The following is a 26,994-nucleotide window of genomic DNA, read 5'->3' on the forward strand; positions in this document are numbered from 1 at the left end:
TCCAAGGACAGCCTGCTTTGCTAGGTGGTCTGCATCTCACCTGCAGAACCCTGTCACTTAAAGCTTATGAATGCAAAGCATAGCATGATTTATTGGTGTTTCACTTTATAAAGTAACTGCATGGGTGGGCATGCAGTTTATAGAGCATTGCCCTCTACCATAAAAAGTAGTTTGTAACAGGGAACGAAAAAAATTAGTAGTCAAATGGTTATAAACACTTGTTTAAAATGCATAAATTTAAAAATACATAGTTAGTGAATATACTTATTTTCCTGTTTTTAATGCTCTCAAACATTAGAACTTTCTTTTTCCCCCTTAAATCTCTTTTTTATGAAAAATGAATGTTAACTTTATTTTTCCAATTCTTCCTGGATTCATTTTTCTTTTATCACTCTAAAGAGTTAAAGGCTTCCTCTTGTGTCCTCTACCCTTTTAACAGCTAATTGCAATGCTGACTGACACCTAACAGAAAAAAGAAAAGCAGTCTAGCAACTCTGCGCCTTCTCCTCACTCCTCCCTAGCCCCATGCAATTGTTTGATACTCAAAATAAAGGCAGTCATCAATAGCAGCCAGTCAGTTTAGTCTTTTCTCTCTTCAAATAAACATTGCATCCCCCAACAAGTCTGATGCAGCAAGTGCTGCAGCTCCCTGATTTCCAGGAGGAAGCAGGAAGTTTCCTTTCCTCGCTTTCCTCCTGGCCGCTCATTTTTCACTTGAAAAGGAAGCTGGGATGACTCTCAGTTGTCTGCGCTTTTTGTGGCCCTATTATTGTTGTCTGCATTTCACCCTTCACATGCATTTAAACTTATTTTTCCTTATTTCACTTCCCCACACTGTATCTGTTTGTTGTTAAATCAAGAGCTGTCTCACTTAACTGTGAATCTAGAATCCGAACAGTACTCATTAGATTGATTAGAACATGGCCATACACTATGGCCCCAGTCACTACAACTCTCCCTCATGCTCATCTGGCTTGAGTCCGTGTGGGTGTGACCTGGCTAATTATTCTGTGGAAATGGCTTTGTACCCTTCTTGTACAGGATAAAATCAAAACACCAAGAAGGTAGTCTGGACAGTGCCATTTCTTCCCTCTGGGTTAGATATGTGATTACAAGGAGTGCACAAGAAACAACTGTTGCTTTGTTTTTCTTTCCCTTCTTTTCTCCTTGTCATACATCATACAACACCCCAAAACAAATTAGTGCTGCTTTCTGCTTTGGGCAATGGCCATGTGGTGGGAAACAGAGAGCAGGCCAGGACAAGAATTTGGTTAAGTGAGAGGGTCTAGCAGCCCTGCAGTGACGCAGACGTGCACCAGACCATCTTTTACACAATGTAGCTCCTCATAAAGCAACCCCCTACTGAAGCTTGAGTATAGAATTCTCTGTATGGAAGCATAAATTCAGTATTAGATTTTGAAACTTTTTTTGACAGATGCTTGAGGAAAAGCTTGGCAAAACCTGTATTTCCAAGTCCTGTTTAGCAGTCAGTACCTGAGCTCAGAACAACCCTTAGTGTTAGGGCCATCTAGTGGGAGAGGAGGCACAGACAGGGAGGCCAGGACCTGCATCCCGATTTTTCATCCTATTCAGCTTTGGTGTGGCCTCCAGATACCTGAGCCAACTGAACAATGATCAGCAGATCACTGCCAGCATTGCAAACAGAGGACAACACGAGTTGGAGGGCTACTTTAGAGAAAGCATGAAGCAGCCACTGAAATTTATACAGCTGCTAAGGAAAAAAGGCTGTCCCCATGCAGCAGGAAGCAAACAGTCAAGGCAGAGAGTTTCAAAGAGGATAGATAGGGAACACAAAATATGGCATGATTTTGTGGATGCAAGCCTGCTGTTACTGGCTGTTCCAGTTTGTTTGCTCATCCTAATCCTATCAACTCCACAGGGAAAATGAAGTACGATGAAAGGCTCTTGCAAGCCTCTCCCACTTTGCTTAGACTATGCAATACAGCTGTGGGATCAACCTTTAGGGCTGATTTTTAGTTAATAAAGGATTTCTTGAACCACTGTGGAAGATTATGCTAATATCTAGTCAGAGTTAACAGGCACATAGTGCAAGAAAATGGAACCTCGAGACTGGAGAATTAAGCCCATTAAGTTTTAGGTGCCAGAATTTGCATCTGCAAGTTAAGAGGAAGAACAGTGGGGTTCAAACAAACAAAAAGCCCAAGACCCAGCAGTAAGACTTCACAAAATGAAGAGGCACTGAAATAAAGCTATTGTCTTTTGTGAAACAAGGGAGAGAACCATCCTCTTCTGACAGCACAAGACTGATGACATAGCTGATCATGTTTTAGCGAAATTAGACCTCACACAATAAGAAAATTAGGTAAGATTTTATTCTGAGTTAGGTGCTTGTACTTTTGTTTTCCATGTATTAATTTATTTGAAGTACTACAGTAAAAACAGAAACTGGAATAAAAAGCAGGTATAAAATCAAAACACTTATTTACAGTTAATTAATACATAAAATGGTAACGCATAATGCTGACAAAGCATATTGCCACATTGCTTTCTGGTATTTTAGATCTACTGAGAAACAGAAAATTTCTTACTTGACCACATATATATATATTTAACATAACAGCACCATAATCTGCAGGATTTTTTTCCTTAAAACTTCACAAGCTGCAACATATAAAAATGGAACCAAGGCATGAGATTGTGTAGGTAAATATTTTGATTCAACTTTGCATCACTATATCACTACACAGAGACACTGAGAATACCAAAAAAAGGTGTGGCTCAGTAAGACAGTAAGATAGAAATATCTGAAAACAGTGATCTGCAGAGGATATATCTTAGTTCAGCAATCTTAAAGGATGCTTAGATTTCTGAAGAAACTCTTCTGTCATATCCTCCATTTTGTTCTCCACTGGAGCAGCAGATTTGTTCTCTTTACCTTTTTTGAGACTCCTTTTGTGCTGGGATTTAAAGAAAATACCCAATGTTAAAAGAATACAAAGAAATCAAAGACTTATTGCTCATGTGCAATGCAGTACATAGTGTTCTGAGGAAAAAAGTTGACATAACTCCTGAAAAAGGTTCCTAATATATTGCATTTACTCAAGAGATTGACTGTAGACATACAGAAGCTCAGCAGCTATTTTTAAAGGGACCACAACAAGAATATGCTCTCCCCAGCAAAAAACCCCCTACAATAATATATCAAGAAGTTTACACTGATACATTGGTAGAGCAGAAGGGTCATAATCAAGTAAGTAAAAAAAGCCAACCCCATGAAGACTTAAGAAAGCAAATATTTCTGCCAGGCCTCTAAGAAAATACTCCATGTACTTTCAACTCTTCCATTAACATGTCTAGCGAATTATGAAAATTTTCTTTATGGAGGATTATTTGCTGAGGAGCTTTCAACTGTCTGTCCAGCTTGTCAGAAATCAGCATTATTTTATCCACTATTAACTGCTATCAGAATCTGCTGTTACTTTAGCACAAGGTTGACAAAGCATTATCTACAGGATTTGAACAAGTTGTGAGACTACCCTAAAATGTAGGAAGTGACTTGAAACTACAGCACTGTTATGGAACAATAACATTTCTTCTCAAATACACAGCTGTTTTGCTTATCTGGGGAAGTTACCTGGAAAAAAGGAATGCCACCATTTGTGTGGCAATATACATTTGTATCCATTAAGTATTTGTCACAAGCAAGGCTTTCACTGGGTTCTTGCAAACCTCCTTCCTCTTCCAGCACATCCTAAAACAGAAGTTTTCCAGAAAGATGTATTTAATGTCTGAATTTCCTCAATGAATGTATTAAGCATGATCCTGTCTATAAAAGACAAGGAACTTCTATTTTTGAATATCAAGAATGAAATCTAAGTTATTAATAGCATTACTTATTTTTCAAGAGATCATTTTGTCAAAAGCTCAGCATACTTGAGTTCAAGTACACTGTAAAACACAAAGGCTACAACAGCCCTGGGGGTCCAGTCAACTCTCCAAAAGCGAAAAACCTCAAAGATGTGAAATATTCATTTAAGGGCCTGATTTGCCATTTATATACATACCTGACCTGCATTATCCTCCATCTCCTTTACCACACTGCTTAGCATAGCATCAAGATTTGGTTGCTTTTGCCTTAATTGCTCCAGAAGTAGTTCCCGGGGCTCTGTCCTCACAAGTGTGACAGGGTAGAAGTAGTCCTTTCTCTGTGGAGTTGTCCCTTTAATGAAGATGATGCACTTTTCAGTGTTTGCTTTAATTTCAGATCCTCAATTTTACATCAAGTCTTTACAGAAATCATGCTTTGTTCACACACCATTCTTTGGATACATCTTAAAAAAGGTGGAAGTAGCCAGGTTATGTCCCCATTAACCTTCACCTATGAATTCGGGAACTCAAATTGTTTTCTGTAAGACCGTTCTGCCCCGACCTGATTAAATACCTGTTGGAACATCCACTTTGAGATCCTCTTGCAGGAAACCATTAACTTGAGTTAGCCCATGCTGTACTTCTTCCTGAAGTGCCAGCTTCTGCTCCACAAGTATCTCCTGATCCACCTTTATCTGATCCAAAAGGCCATTTAGCACTTTCCCCTCAGCAGCCTTTTGTCTGCCAATGTGGTCGGCAATTTCAGCTATTGCTTTATCACAGTTTTCTTCATTTTTCTGAAAATGAAACAAAAAAACAACTAAAAACACCAAGTTAACAGGAAAGGTAAGACTATGGCCTCTTTTCTAAGATGTGGTGCATGATTAGTGACGTGACCTGAAACGAAACAACTTAGACCTCAAACTGAGACATTTCTGTGCCAGTTTTACACTCTCGATTTGAGAGCTATCTTCAGAAAAGAGTCAGTTTCTTAGAAAGTATGATCACTTTAGAAAGCTAGTCACAAGAGTAAAGATGATGCCATCTATCTCAGACCAGACTCCTCATGCTTCTATGCACAAACCCTGCACAGAATTAGGATATTCACATGAACATGAAAATCCTACAAGCACTAGAACCTTTGTGCATTTGTAGGGGAAAAGGAAATTGTGTTTTCAGGCATTCCCATTGAAATGAACCTCCTGAAGTGTTCAGCAGGTACAACAGATACAGAGAGGTCTTGAGACTACAAATGCTTTTAGTTTAGAGTTGGACTTGATCCTTGAAGATCCCTTCCAACTTAGAATATTCTGTGTGAAGGAAGTTTCTAGTTGAGTTTTTCCTTCTGAAAGTTTGCAAAATATTGGATTTGCCTATTTTATTGCCCATTACAACAACAAAACCAGGGTGGATATGAAATTTGTGATGAAATTAAAAAACCCCAAAAACATGAGAGAGAAACTTTTAGATAAGAGGCCAGAATTTGTATATACTTAAATGGAATATTTTCTCCCATATTGATTCAATCTGACCAATAAAGCCATATGCATCCTCCAGAAAATAGCCTGCATTTGATCACTGTGTATCTCCCAAGGACAGTACAGTTTTAGAATTATACACCACCAAGATGATATAAAACACTCAGATTACACGTACAAATTTGCTGTATGGCATTAGCCATGACACCATTTTTTGAGGTTATGGGCACTTGAAGTTCAAAGACTTCCTCTTAATTTAGGCTTCTGATTTCCTCTAATTACATCTTCTTAAACTCAGCAACATGAGTCTGCTATCAAAAAAAAAATCATAGTTTTGTTTTGACTAGAACTTTATTCTCCCCTCTACAAATTCTGCAGTAAAGTTTGTCTTAGGATGTTACATTAGACTACAAATGACTATAAGTACCTTTTGTAAATACTGAAATTGCTGTTTCTCATCCCTGAATGACAACAGGTGCTGATTAGTAAAGTTGACCATCTGAGCAGTTGTAAATTCACCCCATGTACTGGTATGTTGAGACACATTTTTGAGATTGCTGAGAAGATGTTGACAGTGGTCATTGGATTCTTCCAGCATTGCCTTGTTTTCAGCATTTATGCTCCTGAGCTCTTGAGAGGAATTATCCAGAGATGCAGTAAATTTGCTGTGATTGGAATTTGTACTGCTGACTAAGTCTGTAGTTCTCCTGCAACAACATATTTGTAAGAGTTTAGAGATTTTGAAAGGTATGATTTTAACACAGTATACTATTAGAAATATGAAAACAGAGCCAGTGAAATAGCACAGTTCTATCAAACCAGTTAATTAAAATATTGTTCTTCTACTTAGTAAATTCGCAGCACTTGCAGCAGTAGGTTTGCTAAAAAAACCAAAAAAAACCCCCACCAATCAAGAAAACCCAAAAGAGAACAAAAAGACCCTAACCACAAACTAAAACCAACTTCAGCAAGACCTTAGTTATTCAGTCTGCAACTGAATGAAACATACTGCAACAGATACATTATTATGCTTCAAGCTAAACCTTTATAATATGTTCTGAAGTCCAGACACTGAGGGACACTCCTTTGCATATTGCTCCCAAAATGATACTTTCTTATCACAACTTGCTCAGGAGACAAGTTCAAGGGCAAGCCTTTTAGAAGTACTGTTTACTCTGGGGAAAGGCCAGCTATGATCTACATTCTGCGGCAGAACCCAGCTCTAACATACAGGCCATGCCCAGCAGGCTTTATAAGCACATATATATGGAGAGCATCCAATTCTGAAGTTCTCTTCATGTACATTTTATCTTGCATAAGTGTACAGCAAAAAGAACGTGCTCCTTACAGGTGAACATTTTCTTGCATAGCAGTGATGGTGGTCTTCAGGCTTCCATTTCTTGTGAGTACATCAGTTAAGTTTTTCTGAGTCTCCTGAGTAAAAAGGTCAAGCTGGCTTTGCAGTGAAGACATCAATTCAGCTGCACTCTATCAAGAAAATTACCACAAGTTTTGCGGTTATTCTGCACTTAACAGTCTTAAAGGGTACTTGAATGCCTGAATTAAAAATGCAGAAAATGCAGAGTTCTGCAATTCTAAAGCATAAGGTACAATTTTTGTGTAGTGAAGATACAAACACTTTGCTTTTGGAGACATATGTAAATGCACATGTACTGGACATAATGCAAGGGGAAAGGGGTTTTTGCTACATTCCTACATAAACTACTTAAAGCAGCCTAACAAAAGCTGAATAGATTTAGGATCAAGTTACTGTCCTCCTAACATTTTTTCTGAAGCAAGTACAATGGTTTACTACCACATTAGAGTTTAAATCAAAGCAAGCAATCACACTTGGTGTTAGGACGTTTTCTTACTCTAAGGATACCTTTCTATGTGCCAACCTCATCATTTCCACTTCTTCTTTTAAACTGTCACAATTGTGCTGGAGCTGAGCAAAGCCAGCAGCTGTTTGTTCCTGTATTTTTTTCAGAGTGAGTAAAAGATCTCCAAAGAAGGTATCCATTTCCTGTTTATGGCCCTCCATCTTAAAAAAAAAAAAAAAAAGTTTTACTTACAGTTATGTTTTTATATCTTAAGAAACTGATATTTTTCCATAGCATAAGTAACATAGAAACAAACTCTACCCCAAGGAAATTGTCAAAAGGCATTAATAAAGTATTGTGCATAAAAGGCAGAAAGTCACACTTGGAACAATCTAAAGTTTGAGACTAGAACTTCGTGTGGGGGCTATTCCAAACACAAAATTTGACATGCAAGGTAAACAAACCAGAAAAGTAGACAAGGAACAGCAAGAGCTCATAAGCCATGGACTATCTGCTGTATAAGTCTGAAAACCAATAAAAAGCTTCCAGACCAGGGGAGTTGATTTCTTATGAGCTATAATTGACAGGAGAGGAAAATGTTTCAGTAAAAGAAACAGGTCATCAGAAACACAGACTTGTTTCTGAGGAAAAAAAAAAAAAAAAAAAGCCACACAAGAGGCCAAGCTCTACACAAGTATCATGAGATAGACTAGAACTCTAACTTGAAGCAAAGGATTTCAATAAGTGCAGTATTGTTTGCACTTATGGTTGTTAACAAGATAAAGCATCACATTCCCCAGAATCAAAGGGACTATGGAAAAAATTTGGTATGAAGGCAGAAAATTTTTGGAGTTAAGACTTGCCGAAGTTGACTTTTTTTTCAGATTTCTAAAATACAAGGGAAGAGTATATTAAATGTATCATCAAATACTTGTTACATAAAGATTTAAGCATCCATGTTTTACCATTCTACTGTGGCACTTAGGCAAGCAGTTGTGCCAATATAGAGAACAAGCAAATTTACCACTCTCAGGAGAGAAAAAAAAGTCTGAAAGAAAGTTAAAAGACAGAACTCATGGGACAAGATAAAGGGGAATAGGCCAGACAAGAGGTAAAAACACTCGGACATACTGCAGAAAACCAAAGAGCATATTATCTGTAAATTAAATAAAAATAGAAGAGTAGAAGGTAAAGAGGCAGGTTATGTGCATTACCTGGTCAGCCACAGCAGAATATTTCTTCATGTTACTCTGGAACTGACAGTTTAACCCCAAGACAAATTCTACCATTGGTGTCAAGCTATTTATTGCTTTTCCTAATCCAGTTTCATGCTCCTCCTAGGAAGAGAAAAAAAATTAACCCAGAACATGGCTGTTCCTTCATCCACATTTGTAAGAAGTTACTCTGTACATATCCATGTGCTCTATTATGGCAGTATATGCTATTTAGTACATTACAGCTTGTGGGGGTGACATGGGAAGGACAATCATGGTCAGGTGGTAAAGCAGACACAGGTAAAGAGCATAAAAAAAAAGCTATACATTTACAGAACCCCTTTTGATCAAAACCAGTTTCAAACATTTAAGTAGGAGTACGCAAATGTACTAACAATTAATCTCAGCAGCTCCGCTTTACAATCAAGCGATAGATTCTCATGCTGTGTTATTTTTTCAGACATGTGAGAAACTTCAGTAGACACCAATTCTTTAAGAGAGGCAAAAGATGCTGATACAACTGATGCAAGAATATCTGCTGTAGAAGAACTGGTAGACAGGAGGTCACCTACAAAAGAAATCCAGAGTTACAAACTTTTTAAAAATTCCCCTATAAGACAGGAACTCTTTCTGTTACTCATCACCTTATTGCCCCTTACAGGAAGGCTGTGGATCATCCCTGACACATTTTTCCTGGTGCAACTGTAATCATTATGTCACTTAAATAAAGCCACATCTTTCCTGAAACAGATACATTTTAAGACGTGGTCTTTGAGATTACTATAGAATGACTACTAATACAGGTATTACACTTACCTATAAAATTTGTGTAATATGTCAACATCTGTTGCTGCTTCAAACTGTTTTCAGTAATTGAATCTTGTATTTTGCTGAATGAAGCATTCATTTGTCCTGCAAATGTATTTTGGACAACAGCATTGTGCTGATCAACAGCCTTCTTACGGTCCAGTTTCGCATGGAGCCCAGACACATCTCTTGTAGTTTCTTCAACTGTACTTAGTAACTAGAATTATTAAAGTTATTTCATTAAGTCTTTAAACAAGAAGTCCAGCACATATTATATAAGGAAAAGCAACAACAGTTCTGAGTTAAAGAAGTTATCTCTCTAGGAAGACAGGTATTTCCCTTTACATCATCTGTTCTGGACCCTGGTGTTTTGTCATTTATGCTGTTAGAACATGGGAAATAGTTACCTACTAGAGACCATTTGTTCCGCTTTAAAATCAAAGCTTTAATAAATGACTTCCTCAGTATTTAAGGAATAAAGGTATAATTTATCCTAGAATAGTAACTTAAAAATACCTGAGCACTTCAACTTTTTTCTAAACAATCTGACAGTAAATATATTCTTTAATATAGTACTAAAGCCAGAGGTTTTTATCACTAGTCCTGTGATAAATAATTTAGAATTCATACAAATAGTGGAGTTCTGGTTTGTACTGAGCATATGTGATTTCTGTACCTATTTGTCTCAAACACTCCACAACACACATGTAAAAACCAGGCATTCCCTCCTTTTCTTACAGGATACAGACAGCAAGAAATTGTCACGGTGCTTGAAGACACAAGTTTCATCACTTTGCAGTTTAAATAGCAGGACACACTCATGCTCCCTACCTCAAGTCTGTTTTGATAACTACAACTAATCTACAAACACATCAAAGCCATACCCTAAAACATAGAGGTGACAGGACATTATTCAAAGCTTTTTTCTGTTTTCCTATCTCAGTTCACAGAATGGTTTGGGTTGGTAGGGACATTAAAGACTATTTAGTTCTAAGCCTCCTGCCATGGGCAGGGACATGTTCCACTAGACCAGGTCCTTCAGGTATGTGTAACTTACTGTTTTGCAGTCATAAGATTTGGAAAGAAAACTACTTATTCTGCAAAAAACCTCACAATAATAGATACTGCAAAGCACTGGAACTCCCATGACAAACTGGCCTGAGGCAAAGTTTGTTCTGGATGAACCAGAGTGTTTAGCAGTCAACTGCCAATACTACCACAGAGAAAGTCCAGCAATCTAATCCTAGTTTTCCATCTTAAACTCAGGTCTTGTCTTACTCACATCATGCTTTAGCAACAACTGGTTTTCTTCAATAGCCCATGAAACTCCCAAAAATAGGAAGGTGTTTTACAGTAGGTATAAGAACTGTGACAACCTTGCTGGCTGCGCCATGAAGCTTTTGTTCAGTATTTTCCAAAACCGAAACCACATATTCCTCTTCAGCCAGCTGAACCTTGGTTTCTTGCAGATCTTTTTGTGTTTCTTCCAGTTCTTTCTCCTTGATCTGCAAATCTGTTTTACACTGTTCAAGTTCATTTTTACTGACTCTGAATAGTTCAGTGACCTAAACAGGAAGACAATAATTAAAAAGGCAACATCACTTTTTAAAAATGTGACAATCTCATTTTGACATCTCCCAAATTACGTGACAATGACAGAAGGCAAATTGTCATCTAGCAATGTAATTTCAGCTGTAGGACTCAGGTCTTAAACCTAAACTACACCTTTGTAGAGTCTTTGTAATCATTGAAAATATCAAGCCAACACCATTCTCACTGTAATAATCACTTGCTTCCCCTCTCACAATATTAGAGCAAACTACCATTACAGCACAAGGAAAAGAATCCCACTGAACACACATAACCAGATAGACTGAGAAGAGCCAGTAAAGCTGATTACATAGAGGAGTTACATACACCAGCAAATTAATATCTACATTTCTCTTAAACAAGGAGTTCCAATTTTTGTGTAATTTGTTAAAAGGAAGCTCATGACCTCTCTACCCTCATTCTTTGTTCCTAAGCAGATGGATACCTGTCAACTGAGATATGGTTTTACAAGCAAGTTTTTTTCCTGAAAATTCAGCAAAGAAACTTATAGTAGTAGACACGAAAACACTTTAAAAATAAGTACTGCAACCTGCAATTTGATATACATTATTTCAAATTCCTTACTTCAAGGACTAGGAAGCTTCCATTCTTGACTAATTGGGGAACTTTAAAATCAACAACAATAATCTTCTGACTGTTCTTTCTTCCAACTTTCCTCCTTTTGACAGGAGGAATGAATTTCTTCCTTTTTTGGCAGATTTAAGCCACAGTTGAAAAACATCACTTACCCTTTTCATTTCTTCTTCCATGACACTGATTTTGTCAATATACTCTGTAATTTGTTCTTCCTGAACTGTCAGCTTTCCATTAAGGGCTCTCAAGCAAGGATTAAAATAAACAAACAAATTAGTCAAGTAAGAGGTAATTTCAAGATTTACACTACATTTTCAGTAATTTTGGAAAATGCTATATAAGTAGCAAGTAATTTTCACTTAAGGCAGAGAAGATTAAAGACAATTTCCCATTGTAAACTTTCTGTGCAAACTAGCCCTATTAAAAGTGAAGTTAAGTATATCAAGTTTACTTTCCCATATGAGCTTCCACTGGCAAAAAAAAAGGCTGCATGTGTAAATCTGCATGCTGGCTAATGCTTATAGTAAGTTCTCCACAGACATTAACTCCTCAGTGCAAGCCTATTAGATTTTATCTGTATAATCATTAATTTTGAAAGAACAAGTTGACCAAACAGGTAAGTTTTCCTAAGAATCTTCAACTTCCTGGATTAAAAATACATCTAAAAGTATTTCTTTATAAGGATAGGTACCAGTATCTGAGATTTGTTGCTAATTATTTTAGAGAAATTTTGTAGACATACTCATAGTTTTCAACAGAAATATAGATTCCATTCTTTTCTCGAGCAGCAGCAAGGTCTCGCTTCAGACGCTCAATCTCTTCAGTGTATTCCTGCATAAGGAAACAATCACATGTAAACATGAACATTTCTATTTTGGTTTTGATATTCAGCTTAACAGATACTTCACAAAGGTAGTGCTCTACAGAAGTCTTGCATAAGCACAAAAGCAAAGCACTTCACCTCTGTTCTAAGTTCAGTATAGCACCATTTAAATTCATATCATTGGCTATATATTGGCTATATGTAGAGCATTGAAATCTTCCACTTGAAGGTCATACTTAGTTGCATTTAGCAGCTTACAATGGGAATCACAGCTTCCTTAGGGGTAGAGCTACTCTACATTGGTTCTTCACTTGTACTTGCTGACAAGTTCCCTTTAGTTCAGGCACTTTCTAGAGAAAGGGCAAAATTGCAAACATGAAATACCCACAGTCATAGCTAGTAGCAACAGCCCTCTGTTCAACTTCAGTCTTATTAACAGTTCCAGTCTCTGCAGGGACCATTGCTATATCAATGCAGCTCTAGTTTAAAAGCATCAGTTCAGTAATTAAAATCACTTCAGAAAAGCACTGCTTTCTGTGTTACACCTTCTCCCATACTCAAACTCCTGCACAGCAAAGGCTACATTAACAAGAAGTCATGCCTAAACCTGTAGCTTCATTTTTTAAGATATATGTCTAGTTACCTTAATAAGAGCTTTTTTGGTTAGTTTCTGATTAACTTCAGGCTTGTTCATGATGTTCTTTGCTCTGTGGGCATATTCCAGTGTACTCAATGTCTCCTATGAAAAACAGATGTAACACTAGGTCAAGCTGAGGAATTAACTCATTTTTGTATCATTAGCAAAATATACTACTTATTTTAGGAATAGGTTCTCAGACTTTAAATTTACCTCAAGATTTACAGATGCAGGCGAAATTGTGGCAATTATGGATGTTTTTGTCCGTCCTCCAAGAGAGTCTTGAAGGATTCTTGTGAGTTTAGATTCCCTATACGGAATATGAGGGGCTCTTTCCACTAGAGCAGTAATAACTCTTCCTAGGGTCAGCAGAGATTGGTTGATATTTCCAGCTTCACGAGCTCTTTTGTCAACAGCCCCAGATCGACCAATGTTTTCACTTCCTGCAAGATCAACCTGAAAGGTAGGTTATGTTTCTGTCTCAATCACTCTGAAGAATACTTGCCCCAAAGTCTTCAAGAACACATGAAAGAGATTACCAGTTTTTCAGGAGACACTGGGGTGACAAATGGGACTGATATTTTTCAGGGTGCCAAACATACTTCATATCACTTTATGAGAATAATCATTTTCCCCATATCAGGAAAAAAACTCTAATAAACTCTAGCACATGGCTAAAAATTCTATCAATGACACTTAGTTCAAATACTTACCAAGTTTAGCTTTCCAATTTTAACAAGTTCTTCTCCATCCACTGTTGTTTCTTTCATATGGATGGTGATTGAAAACACAGAGTGGGAACGGCTGCAAAAGAAACCAGTTTCAGATGTTCCATGAAAGCCAAATATCTAGTTGTTATATGACTACTGCAAGTTCTGTGCTCTTTATAGAGAATACATTTAGCCCATGAACTACAAGTTACATTTTCAATACACAAAGTTATTCTGCTAAGTATAATTTTTTGTGTGTATATATGAATATGTATTTAAAACCAGCAATGAAGCAACTGGTTGACATTTGACTCATTCAATCCTATAGATTTCCTCTTATTCCAAGGAAAATCAAGAGAAATGCCTTGGTTTTGCTTACATTTGAGTATTCTCAACTCACAAGCATCACATGAAAACTTACTTGCAGATTTCTTTTTCTGTCCTTATGCTAAGAACAGTTTCACAGAATGTGAGATTAAGGAACATAGCTTTCTTTATGTAAGCTAAGAAAATCCAGCAATTAGCTGAATCCAATATTAAAAATTTAGACATTCAATTAATCTTTCAATCAAAAATAGTAATACAGTTTAAGATCACAGAATCATGGAATGGTTTCATCTAGCTCCAACCCCCCTACCCTAACCCTACCATGGGCAAGGACACCTTCCACTAGACCAGGCTGCTCAAAGCCCCATCCAACATGGCCTTGGATACTTCTAGGGATGGAGCACTCACAATTACTCTGGGCAACATGTTCCAGTGTTTCACCACTCTCATAGTAAGCATGATTTTAGGCTGAGTTTATTCCTTTAATAAGTTTTTACTACAGGAAGCTGACATATATGGAAAGCCATAGATGTCAAGTTACATAAAACAACACCTTAGGCACAATAAATTCTCAGAATTCCCTGGAATCTCTGACAAAATGGGTTCTGTGTTCCAGTCAGTGGTAGAAAATACCCATTTCCTTCCACCAGTAGACAGACATGCTCAGTATATCTTGAAATTAAAATACAATACAGACAGGATACATTCCTTACTTCTGCAGCACTGGATCACTACTTGTTCACAGTGATACAGATTTCACACCTTCAGCTCAAGAATGTGAAAGCAGTAATACAAAGAATGCTATTTCTGACCCAGGTGCCCCTATGACATTCTATGACCTGCAACCATATGAAGCAGCCCTTATTGCCATAGAATCTTATCCCAAACATCCACAGCCTAGTTTGCAAATTTTACAGAAGCTGGCTGGGGTTAAACCATGACACCCCTTCATACACCTATTGCAATCACCCCAGCACGTGGTAAAGAAGAAATTGCAACTCTGGCTTTCTAACCCACGTTTGACAGTCTGCACTGTGGCAGACATGATGTCATGTTTGCACTAGCTGCTTACTTCTTCAGTAAGATTCTGTTTAAGAAAGAACAAAACAAGGTTTCTGAAATGGGGAAGATTTTTACCTGGAATATGCATTCATGCAAGTAGCTGCAGTTGTTCTTTTGGCTGCACCCCTTTCCAGGATTTGGTAAACTTGATCTTTGTTGTGTACAGTTACTTCTTCCAAGCCTTTAATAATTACACCCCTCTGTCAGAAATTAATACATGCTTATTATACATCTCTCAACAATTCTGAAAGCCTCAAGACAACAAATTTGTAGCACTAACCTTGTTTCGAGGATCATCAAACATCTGCAGTCTTTCTCCAACATCAGGAGTAGGATTCAGAAGATCAAAAAGCTCCTCATTATAGATTTCCAAAAGAGAGACTTTCACTGAAAATTCAGTACCATTCTCTGTGAGTTTTTCAAATATTTGATGCAATGTACGGGGTATGATACCTGCTAGGGGATCCTATAAATTAAAAAGAAATATTTCATTTATAAATGTACTGAATGATTTGAAGCTAGGGGATAAAGTTTCAACTAAAACAGTTTGACTGGATACAAACAATAGAGATGACCTTCCATATAAACGTCGCCAAGAGTTGAATGCAATATATTAAAGATGTTAAATTGTCCTTTTCATATAAATGAAGGAAATTATTTGTTAATCTACAAACATTTAAGGAAAGTCAGCTTCAGAATTTGAAAGGCATCAACTTTTGGTTTTCTTTAGTCTTCTGTAGTTTCCAGCTTTGAACTACAGTACAGACAAGAGAAATTTCAGAAGAGAAATCTCAGAAATAATATACCTCTTCCCAAGTATATTCTTCATTGGGTGACCGCTCCCCTTCCATTGTGAAGGTCTTACCAGTACCAGTTTGGCCATAACTGTGAGAATAAAAATAAAAATGTAAACAAGAAATGAAAACACAAATAAAATTTCCTAACACTAATTATTGGCTTACTTACGCAAACACTGTACAGTTGTAACCCATAATAACTTCATCCAAAATGGGACACACAACACTCCGGTATACATCAATCTGCTTTGCCTGAGCTCCAAAAACCTATTGACACAAAGACAACGCATCCCATTTATCCACACAATAATGTATAACATCACACTAGCTTATTTCTACAAGTCCCCAACTGGACAAGCCATTACTAACCATATCAAATGTGTAAGTCTTTCTTGATGACTTATCTGTCATTCCTCCAGTACGGACACTGACTTCCTTTCTTGCTTGATCACAGTCTACAACAGCGTAGGAGCTCACTTTAAGTTCCGAGGCATTAAAAGGCCTAAAAGGAGAGGAGTCAGAAATATCAGATTGAAATCATTGCTAACAAGAACACAAATAGATGAAGCAGTAATGTCACTCGGTTTAAGGATCTGGAATAGTATATCTGGGCAAAAAGAACAAAGCGTTTAACTTTATCTGTTTAATAACTGTTTAAGAAAAAAGGCTGCAATTTGGCAGTTTACAGACCCTGTTTCTCCTTTTTTCCACTGTGAGACAACTCAGGCATCCATAGCTTTTTGTTTGGTACATACATATTTTTAACAGTCCTATAACCACTTTCAAGATCATATAGATGCACACACAGCTAACAGGCATCAGAACACGTTCAATTGCAGGGGGTAGAAGGTTGAACATAGCAAACAACTGTCTAAGTAAGAGCCTTCCAAAAAAACCCCACACTTATTATATTATATGCAAGTTAATGCAATAGTGAATCAAATGCTGATGACACAACACTCTAAATCATTAAAAATACCAACAGACCCTACTAATTGCAGGACAGTAAGCAGCAACACCAGAACCTTTGTAATACTGATGCACCTGAATAGCATTTAATAAGACAGAAAAAACATCAGATTTGAGGGGGGGGAAATCCATATTAATTTAAAGTGGATTAGTAAAAAGTAATAGTAAAAGGTTTAATGGAGAGAATAAATTTTTTTAATTTTATGGTAAGCATCTTGTTTCACCACTAAGTTAATTCAAATTTGGTGCACATCATTTTCCTTAAAAGGACATTTGCCACTATTTCTCCTGAAATGCATAGAAATGCCCTAAAAAGCATGAAATCCTATTTTAGTCTCTATTTAGTAGTGCTACTGCACTGAATGCCTTTGCTACCTATATAGGTGACATGAGCGGTCAGCTTGGAAATATAACTTCTACAGTCTTGTACTCTTTAAAATATCTTGACACTAGAGACATTTCAGATGCTCTTTCAATTATAATGTTAAAGAAGAAAAACAAAAGACAAGAAACCACAAGCACACAGCAACTTGAGTTTTCTGAACCTTGTGGCTAACATTTCTCCCTCAATACATCACTGAGGCTGAAGTGTCAGATTCTAAACAGACCACGGGACACTTGGGTGGAATATTGACTGATGACAACAGAAGATCACTAAAATCTTGTGCAGAGGAGCAAGTTAAAGCTTCAGGCTCATGACTTTGAAACTAACAGAGCAGTGGACATAATTTGCTGTGTAACCATGAAACACTGAACCAGTCCATGGCAGGAGGTGCAAGAGCCCACAGCTGTGATATTGGGGGAACAATTGAGCTGGGCTGAAGCAGGAGTGCAGATCATCACCATCACCACTACACAAGCAGCTGCCTGGTGTGCCATGGAGACATTTGATCTCAGGTTCATCTCCCTAGGTATGGAGCACATTATGCATATTAACAATGCTAATGCATGCATTTTGAGTTTCCAAATCCATATTTTACCAAAGCTCAGTAAACATGCCGCTTGAAAAGATTTGTTATATGTTCAGACCGATCAGGTTTTTGGAACAAATCAGGACACCGAAGAACACAGTTGCATCTACCTTCACAACTGTAAGATAAGGAAAATCTGGCTTGTTGCAGAAGAAAAAGAAAAGTGGAAGAAACACTTTAGTTCAAATAAACTGAAGCTATTAAAAAAAAAAAAAAAAAAGCTTTGCAAAGGGCAAGAGCAAGGGTAGGCAAGGAACTTTTAAGAGGTTAGAAACTAACTCTTGACATAACAATTAGTCTGTGAGCTAGAACAAAAGCAGAACACTCCACCATGGACAGTCCTAATGCTACTTTCACAGTGAGCATTATATTTAGTTAAAATAGATATTAATACTTGATAAAGCTATTCCAGAACAATTAAGAAGGATAAAAAGAAAACAGCTGCTCTTGACAGCATTTCAAATCCAATTGCTTCAATAAACTTATTCTTTTGCAATAGCCTTGAGTCACATCAACACTTTCACCAATCCCACATTTGTTTCAGAAGCTTTATAGTTGAATTACAAAGATAAGGCTAAATTGATTTTAACTTCTATATTCATTGTGCATCTGTAAAAGCAGAAGTTGCAAGCTTGTGAATATGACTGAAAAAACATTAAATCGTAATACGTAAACTAATATTTGCTGGTCTAGCTCAAAAAAACACCCCAACGTCTATAGGTGATTCAAACACTATACATAATACATTATCAATATTACAGTTTTAACATACAATTTAAGATTATTTATGTTCTACTATTAGTAAACAATTATTTAAAGCCACCTCAGAATTACAACGAGAACCGAATTTTATGGTACATGAAATTTATCACTCCATACCAAAAAGCAAATTAATCTCATCAACCAAGACATTTGGTCATTTTTACTTCAGCAGTAGACTCCCATCCCATTACTCGTCCCCTGGAAAGCCTGCATCAATGAAGTAATGCGACAGCTCTACCACAGTGGGAGTAGCAACAATTCTAGCTGTTAAAGCTTAGTGACTTCCCACAAGAGCTCACAGAAGGGCAAAATAAAGCCTGGGTTTCTGTGTGTCTCGAACATCATACTGCGTAGCTCTTCCTGAGCTTCCAACGCAGTTTCATACTGGGTGTGCACTGAATGAAGATCGGAAACTGCAGCTTTTTGCCTTTTTAAGCTATAAAAAAGTCGCTCATAAGCCTTACTTCTGCGGAAGCGCCTCTTCCCCGCGGGGCACACGGGGCCGCCTCAAACGCACACCGGCACCGGACAGGCAGCTCGCAGCGCGGCGCCGAGGCCGCTCCGGGGAACGGGGGCGGCCCCCTCGCAGCGACCGCTCCGGGCGGACACAGCGCTCCCCCAGAGCAGGTATCCGCAGCCGGACACAGCGCTCCCCCAGAGCAGGTATCCGCAGCCGGACACAGCGATCCCCCAGAGCAGGTATCCGCAGCCGGACACAGCGCTCCCCCAGAGCAGGTATCCGCAGCCGGACACAGCGCTCCCCCAGAGCAGGTATCCGCAGCCGGACACAGCGCTCCCCCAGAGCAGGTATCCGCAGCCGGACACAGCGATCCCCCAGAGCAGGTATCCGCAGCCGCACACAGCGCTCTCCCAGAGCAGGTATCCGCAGCCACACACAGCGCTCCCCCAGAGCAGGTATCCGCAGCCGGACACAGCGCTCCCCCAGAGCAGGTATCCGCAGCCGGACACAGCGATCCCCCAGAGCAGGTATCCGCAGCCGGACACAGCGATCCCCCAGAGCAGGTATCCGCAGCCGCACACAGCGCTCTCCCAGAGCAGGTATCCGCAGCCACACACAGCGCTCCCCCAGAGCAGGTATCCGCAGCCGGACACAGCGATCCCCCAGAGCAGGTATCCGCAGCCGGACACAGCGATCCCCCAGAGCAGGTATCCGCAGCCGGACACAGCGATCCCCCAGAGCAGGTATCCGCAGCCGGACACAGCGCTCCCCCAGAGCCACAGCTGCACAGTGCCCGTCATACGGCGGCGGCCTCGGCCAGCCGGCCCCGCGCGCTGCCCGGGGCACTGGGCAGAGAACGCCTGGACCCGAGTCCCGGAGGCACCAACGCGGGACCCCCCCCCCCCGGGGCTGGCCCGCGGACCGGCCCCCAGCGCTCGCCCAGAGAAGAGCCGCCGCGCTCACCTGCACCGCACCACCACCTGGATGTTCTTGCCCTTCTCCTCTTTCTTGGTGCCGCCGCCCTGGGAGCTGAAGGAAGCCATAGCGGGACGGAGACGGGACACAAGCGCTACCGCGGAGCTGAGACTCGGTCCGGCCGCGCGCGCCCCGCCAACGCCACTTTGAACGGCGCACGGCCCGGCCCGGCCAATCGGCGGCGGCCCCGGGGCACCACGGGACGGGATTTCAAATCCTGCGGGTGGCGCGCACCGCAGCGGCGGCGCCGCCCCGCCCTGCCGGCGGCGCTGTGAGGCCGTGGCTTAGACCGGGCCGCGCTCCCCGAGCCCCCGTGCTGCCGGTTCCGCTGAACCGTGACGGGCGACGTGATAGCCGCCCGTACCTGCCGTACGGCTCGTCTGCGCCGCCAGTACCGCGACGGGCCAGCAGGACAATATCTGGCCTTCTCAGCGGCTCCGCTGACATCCACGGGTCTGAGGGCAGCCAAACTCCTCGCCTGCCACGAATCTTCTACAGTCACATAATCCATATAACCCTTTCTCAAGGGTTAGCCCTAGGGAGGGTCTAGCCATCCGTTCTTTTGTCCCCCTAGCTCTCCAGCTGGCCTACGAGTTCCTTAAAGATCCCAACAAATAAGCACACCTTGCCAATGCCCTGTGGGACTGTAAGGTTTCTTGCCCTGTTTAAAACAATGCCCAGGTTTCTATTTCCCCAGTGGGGCACAGCGCTCACCATTCCCAGCAGGAGCCCGGCTGTCCCCCCGGCCGGAGGTGCCCCAGTGCAGGTCGCCAGGCAGACCCTACCCCAGCTGTGCACTTCGGGCCATGCTGCAGAGCTCTGCTCTGGTCCCTCTGCCTTGCGCATGCTTCGGCTCAGGCAGGTCTCCAGCACAACTCGTCTGTGTCGCTCTGAATTCCACACCTAACTTTCCACGTGTTTACAGGTTGGTATTGCCTTATCGAGTAGTGAGGAAATCCTATGTAAGAATGACAATAAGTAGTTACAGGCTCAGGACACAGCACCACGGTGCACCACATCCATCCTTTAAAACTACATCATGTGAACCACTTTGCCATTTATGTCACCCTGGTTTCCCTGTGAGAGCTTCCTCTGAGGCACTATTAAATGCTGTGCTAGGTGGAGATCTATGACAAGATAACAAGTTTTCTGGGTAGAGGGGAAGAAGCAGATGTTAGAGGAGATTCAACTCGTCTGATGTGCTTTTTTTGTTAAATCTCTACTGGCTCCTACAAACTGTCATCTACCTGCTATGGCCTGCAGAGCTACAGTACGTTGCTCCTTTTCTAGGGTCTTCACAATTTCTGAAATTTAGATTGTCCATCTATATAATTTTGCAGGTATCTCGAATCCTTTTTTTTCCCCTAAAGTTAGCTGCTTTGAATCTTATTATACTTCTCTCCTCCATGAGTTCTTAAAATTAATAACAAATTAATCCTAACCCATAAGGCTTGCGGTAATTTTCCTGACAGTGATATGAAACAATACCCCATTATGCTCCTCTACCGTTTATCTGAAGAGCTAGAACAATGTCAGAAACAATCAATCTTACATTAGGTGTGAAGAACAAACAATAAACACTAAAAATCACAATAACACATTTTGCTTCAGCTAAGTAAAGATTTAACCAAGCAGGAAAATAAATATAATCCACGGCAAACATATTGAGACTACCTTCATTATTTGCTTTTCTGTATGCCATCTATGCTAACAGCAAAAATCACTTGTACTGACAGTTGTGTATTTGCTACTACTAGACTGAAAAGTCAAATGCAGGTATGCAAATAATCTAAATATTAACTTTTGCTCTATACTCCTTCATATGGATCACACAAAAGGCAGCACTGAAACACAAGAATTCTTCCAACTTCTGCTTGTTTATTCTTTTCTAGTATGAAAGCCATATTTTTCCTCAAAACATAACATCTCTCAGACACAGAAGAGATCATTCAAATCTGCATTAAAACAATAAGAATTTATTTGATTACTGAAAGTTCAATTTGGCCAATAGCTACCTTTGCTATAGCTACGGTAAGTGGAAAATATGTATTTCTGGTAATCAAGTATGCTTAAAAAAGCATACAGTTTAATGGCTGCAAGTCTGTTTTACAAGGTCAGTTTTTAGCATCAGTTGTACATTTTCTTAGACTAGGTAGAGCCTAATGATACTAATACACTATAAAAACAAACTGAGTAACAGGGAGCTAGTATTTCACAAGCAATAAAAATAAATATGAGAAAAAGGAAACAAGAATATTTAGGCCACAGTCTTAACAGTCGTTGGGAGAATGACCTTTAAGAAGACAGGTACTTCATCTGTGACAAATGTTTTATTTTGTTTAAAGGGAGACAAAACCATTACAGAAACCTAAATTATATAGTAATACACACAACAGCAAATGTAGCGATTTCAGAAGAGGTTATTAATCCCCACAAATGGATCAAGAAGGACAATTTTAAACTAAGGCTTGCAAACAAAAAGTCACTGAATTGCAGTGATATTCACAGACAAAACAAACACTGTTTTCCTAGGGCCTGTATCAGACCACCTGGGGAATTGTAGGTATGGAGGTTTGAAAAGCAGTGAAATTGTTTACATGGAACATGATTACCTACGAATGAAGAAAGGTTTTATAAGGTATAATAATGGAGAGATATAAGGCATAATAATGGAGAGATATAATTAATACAAATTATAAGGTTGGGTGAGACTTCTTCAAGGCTTAGTAACACCTGATTTGATTGCCAACATGCTACACAAGGTATCAACTGCATTGAGCATGTGGAGAGTTTAATATTTAATACTATCAGCGACATAGTTAAAAAATTGCTGATTAATTGCATATTCACATTAAACGGGAAGTCACCTGCACCTCAGATAAACATAAAGCAAATTCTAGCCTTTGAACAGCCTGATCAGTTGGCCAGTAATATTCTAAATTCTGTGTTGTCCACATACAGCAAGTTAAACAACAAGGACTTACTCTCAGAGAGTGCTGGTATATTCTCAGCTGAGGACAGGGTTCCCCTTCATTCAAGGTAACAGGGTAACTATGTCACTGTTAAAAGAACAGAGAAAATGCAACAAAATAACTACCTTATTGTTAAAAATTAAGGACTCAATGCATATAACAGGATGAAAAACAGAACTGGCTTCAACTAACCAAGAAAATACACAAAATAAAAGAGTTCCTTTTTTTTAGGCATGTGTGCCAGATCACTGTCCAACACACACAGTAGCACTTCTATATCTTTTTATAGGCACTGTAATAAAAAAATAGCAGTAACATAGGGGGATGTATGCATGTGTGTGATTAGCTCAGAGTTAAGTTAGTAATTTTCCACACAGTTACCTATTTTCAGTTAAGATGTGCAGCTGGATGACATCCTTTACATAACAAAAGAAGAAACTATGAATGGGAAAATTGGAAACACAGACTTGACAGCACTGACTGAAGTCAACAGGAAATGTCTCTTTTGCCTCATTATCTTCTAACTGAATTATTTTATTAATTTAATTTTATTCATTCAGTATTTTTATACTGGGAACAGCCAATGGACAATCCTTTTTTCATATATGTCTTGTCATGAAACTGACACTATTTATTTTGGAGTAGAAATAACAATCGTAAGTTATGCTTTTTTTTCAGCCCAAGGCCAGTTTGCTACAAAGCTCTATTATGTACAATTACAATTTGAATGTAGTCCAGAATTTTATCTATGTGGAAAAGACATGCTTCTATTAGAAGCCTAACAAGACTGTACTTAAGAGTTTCACACTTACTATCTCTCAGCTTTCAGGCCATACATAAAATACTGTTTTATTCTAAATTATTTTTAACCTACCTACTTAGAAGGTCACTTTCCCTCGCTGTACATTTATGCCACATATCCTGAAGAGGGATCTCTATACTGCTACTTCATAAGGCTTTTTTTCATGGAAGTATTTGAATAATTTCCACACTTACTCTAAATTATGCTTAGGCTCATTTGGTCTTTTAGGCAACACCTATTTTTCTACTAGGGCAGATGAAGATGGCAGGACCAAAAACACCAATTGTCTATGAGCAATTGAAGTTTCATGAGGAAGAAATCTTAGTTGTAGGACAAGACTGAGAAAGGAATTTCACTGAAAGTTCTCTTTACTTTTGCTGAGGGTGTTCTATTAAAAATATATTTAATACACTGAAAAGATATCCAAAACAGTGTATGACTGTAATTTTGGCTAGTATAAATGGACATAGAGAGGGGTCAGAGTATAAGAATACAATCTAATTTGAATAAACACCAGTGTGTCCTGGTTTTGGCTGGAATATCGTTAATTTCTTCTCAGTAGCTGGCACAGTGCTGTGTTGTGGATTGTCAACATAAGAATAATGTTGGTAACACACTCATGTCTTGGTTGTTGCCAAGTAGTGTTTATCCTGCATCAGGGATTTTCTTGTGTCTCATTGTCTGCCAGTGAAGAGGTGCAGGGGAAAAAAAAAAAAGCTGGGAGGGAGCATAGCCAGGACAGGTGACTTGAACTGGCCAAAGGGATATTCAACACCATAAAATGTCATTCCCAGAATATAAACTGGGGATTTATATTACCAGTTACCCAGAGGGGCCTGATCGGGCCTGGGGGCAGGGTCTGGCTTGGTTAGCAGGTGGTGAGCAATTGTATTGTGCATCACTTATGTTTTTCTTTTTATCACCATTACTATCATTATTTACGATCATCATTATTATTATAATTTATTTTATTTCAGTTACTAAATTGTTCTTATTTCAACCATCAAGTTGTACTTTTGATTCTCCTCCCCATTACACCAGGATGGGTGGAAGGGAGGAAACAGCTGCTGGGTCCTTAGTTGCTGGGGTTAAACCAGGACACACCAGTGACTTTGAACAGCTGCTAAATAAGCTTACAATGGATAAAATAGGTGTAAGGTACAGTAGGTGTGACCTCTATTGCATACCTCTGCTGCACTAGCTATGTTTGATGCATGAGGAGGTGTGATCTTTCATCAGACCACAGAAGCAGAAATGCTTTAGATTCATGTTTTAGCCGACCACCAGAGTTTTGCTGGCACAGTCTACCTTGCCTCCCCAGGATTGCCCCTGTATATACTAGGCAAGATTTATAGGAAAAGGCAGGATTTATTAGAGCAGCTAAATATAGATCAGGCCAGCATTAGCTAAATATATACTACATTAGGCTAACAAACTCGCTGTCGGGACCCAAAAAGAGTAAATTGCCTGAAACTGTATAATTCTATAGCATTCACCCCTACATGACAACTGTATTAAAGCTAAAGGCAGAAGTATTTCTACTGTACATTCAATTTAACAGAATGACTCCAACTCTCAACCTCTTAATCCCCAGCTGCTCTTGAAAGGGATGAGACAGATTGTGAAGGGGCACTCACCCTGCAGTCTTTCTGTCAGACACCATGGGATGAGCCTCTCTGACGCACTGGCAATAGCAACAGGGTGGAATTCAGATTTAACAGCTCACCATTTATCCTGTCCTCTTTCTGTCCAGCTTGGTCTTCACTTTTACATGCACTAGGGACTGGAAAAAACCCAGACTGCCTCAAACTAGAATCTCATGAGGACATTTTCACAGGAGTTAACATACTGTGTTAAAATTAGGCACCCACACAGTTCTAAATCCAAACAGTTGATTGAGGTGAAAACTACCAAATGCCTTGCTCCAACCAGGATGAGTTAACTTGAGAGACAGTTCCGTGTCTAAACTGAGGCCAGAAGTGTGGGTGTACTTGATGTAGGCACAAATGTTTTAAACTGGGTAGCTTCAGGTAGGGGTAAGAGCATCTCTATAGCAGCACAGACCTCCCTGGAAACCAGCAGATGAATGTCTACCCAAATTCCCTGATAGATTTCGGTGATTCCTGGTTGATTCTGCTGACCATATGAAACAGTCTGCTGTCACTTCTTAACAGCAATTTTAACCAAAGCTGACTAGTTTAAAGTTACTTTTGATACCTCTTCAATTGCATCTTTGGGTACAGAAAGATGCAATTGAAGTTACCTTAGGTAACTCGTCTGGCCAAGTCTTCCTACATTTTTATGATAGGAGGATTCTGTGAATTTCCAGCTGTAAGATACCACCTTTTATAGAAGGCAAACAGCGGAGAAGCTAAAATCAGGCTTTTTTTTTTGTCTTACCTCTTTTCCCCCTCATAACTCTGAAAAATAAGACACAGAAAAACAAAGACATGTGAAGAAAGAATATTACCAGAACTTCAAACAGTGGGTTGTTTTATTTGGTTGGTTTTTTTTGTTTTTTTTTTTTTGGGGGGGGGGGGGGGCAGACTTGTTGGTTGGTTGGTTTTGTGGTATTTTTTGAGGGTTTTTTTTTTTGTGGTTTTTTTTTTTTTTTTGGTGTTTGTTTTGGATTTTTTTTTTTTGGGGGGGTTTGTTTTTCCTAGAAAGGAATTAAAGCAACCAGCCACATCCACGACTTTCCCATAAGGAAATCTACTAAGGAAAAAAAAAGTCGCCCTAGAACCCCAAATTTACGATATTGTAACAGAGGTTCATCCTTATCCAGCGTTTACGCCTCGTACACGCATCCTGCGAGGCGAGTCCTGTGTCCAGCGCAGCGGGGCCGCAGAGCTCCACGGCAGGTGAGCGGCGGCCAGCGGGCTCCAAGGGGAGCGCCCGAAGCAGGGAGAGCTGCCGGAGGGTGACCTCTCCCTGGGGGACGGGGGATTTTGACACCCGAAATCTCTGCCTCTCAGGACGGCACTGCACCCACGGTGCTCAAATTACGAGGCGTCTAATTACCTTTTGTCTTGGCAGACGCCGCCAGGGACGCGGAGCGCGGCCACCAGGAAGCGAGCGGGCCGCGACACGGTCCCTCCGCGGATGCAGCCCGGGGCCGCCCCGCCGCCCTTCGCGCCGCAACCCCGTCCGCCTCCGCCGGGCGCGGCCCCCCCGCCGCGGCGAGTGTCGCCCCGGCTCCCCGCCCAGCCACCCACCCCCTCCACCGCCTCCGCCTCCTCCCAGAGGCCCCCAGCCCCCTCCCCAGCCGCAGCCCCGGCCCTCCCGGCGGCAGAGGCGGCAGCTCCCGGCACTCCCAGGTACGGGTCCCGCCAGGCCCGGGCGCGGAGGGCGGACGGGACCCCGCGGGCGCCC

General features: G+C 40.2%; 2 protein-coding genes and 1 long non-coding RNA gene across 6 annotated transcripts in view; 1 reads left to right on the forward strand and 2 right to left on the reverse strand.

Moving 5' to 3' along the window:
* Positions 1 to 2,099: 2,099 nt before the first annotated feature.
* Positions 2,100 to 26,792, reverse strand: KIF11 (kinesin family member 11). 2 transcript variants are annotated; one of them, XM_068197683.1, is made up of 24 exons: positions 26,644 to 26,792; positions 25,886 to 26,042; positions 25,260 to 25,405; positions 16,081 to 16,213; positions 15,881 to 15,978; positions 15,721 to 15,799; positions 15,195 to 15,380; positions 14,990 to 15,114; positions 13,529 to 13,619; positions 13,029 to 13,271; positions 12,822 to 12,917; positions 12,098 to 12,186; positions 11,511 to 11,598; positions 10,548 to 10,736; positions 9,181 to 9,388; positions 8,760 to 8,932; positions 8,365 to 8,487; positions 7,213 to 7,371; positions 6,676 to 6,815; positions 5,755 to 6,034; positions 4,424 to 4,646; positions 4,047 to 4,201; positions 3,617 to 3,733; positions 2,100 to 2,939 (listed from the first exon to the last, which is right to left on the reverse strand). In XM_068197683.1, the coding sequence occupies exons 3-24, from the start codon at positions 25,283 to 25,285 to the stop codon at positions 2,817 to 2,819; spliced, it is 3,144 nt and encodes a 1,047-aa protein (XP_068053784.1). In that variant the 5' UTR covers positions 25,286 to 25,405; positions 25,886 to 26,042; positions 26,644 to 26,792; the 3' UTR covers positions 2,100 to 2,816. The 2 variants fall into 2 exon arrangements, with proteins under 2 accessions (XP_068053784.1, XP_068053783.1); XM_068197682.1 differs by lacking the exons at positions 25,260 to 25,405; positions 25,886 to 26,042; positions 26,644 to 26,792 and adding an exon at positions 19,837 to 19,995.
* Positions 22,160 to 24,480, reverse strand: LOC137478121 (uncharacterized). The gene is made up of 2 exons (XR_011001413.1): positions 22,833 to 24,480; positions 22,160 to 22,460 (listed from the first exon to the last, which is right to left on the reverse strand). It is a non-coding gene; the product is annotated as an uncharacterized lncRNA (long non-coding RNA).
* IDE (insulin degrading enzyme) overlaps positions 26,369 to 26,994 on the forward strand; it is a 53,374-nt gene continuing 52,748 nt past the window's right edge. The window contains exon 1 of one of the 3 annotated variants that reach the window (XM_068197688.1): positions 26,369 to 26,483. Coding sequence is in view for 2 of the 3 variants with exons in the window: in XM_068197685.1 (XP_068053786.1) it covers positions 26,725 to 26,939 (215 nt within the window). In the remaining variant the exon portion in view is untranslated. Of the gene's footprint in view, positions 26,484 to 26,573; positions 26,940 to 26,994 lie in introns of those variants that run through there. The other 2 variants (XM_068197685.1, XM_068197684.1) reach the window with 2 other exon arrangements.

The sequence above is a fragment of the Anomalospiza imberbis genome, chromosome 8, assembly GCF_031753505.1.
Source record: "Anomalospiza imberbis isolate Cuckoo-Finch-1a 21T00152 chromosome 8, ASM3175350v1, whole genome shotgun sequence".
In the NCBI taxonomy this organism is placed as follows: Eukaryota; Metazoa; Chordata; class Aves; order Passeriformes; family Viduidae; genus Anomalospiza; species Anomalospiza imberbis.

Bases quoted from the DNA above. Each gene is read 5' to 3' on its own strand.
- KIF11 (XM_068197682.1), bottom strand. From the start codon at position 19,916: ATGGCTTCCTTCAGCTCCCAGGGCGGCGGCACCAAGAAAGAGGAGAAG. The intron at 15,800-15,880 runs GTAAGTAAGCCA...TTATTCTCACAG, and splicing joins TACAACTGTACAGTGTTTGC to TTATGGCCAAACTGGTACTG. The intron at 12,918-13,028 runs GTAAATTTAAAG...TGTTTTTCATAG, and splicing joins CTGCATCTGTAAATCTTGAG to GAGACATTGAGTACACTGGA.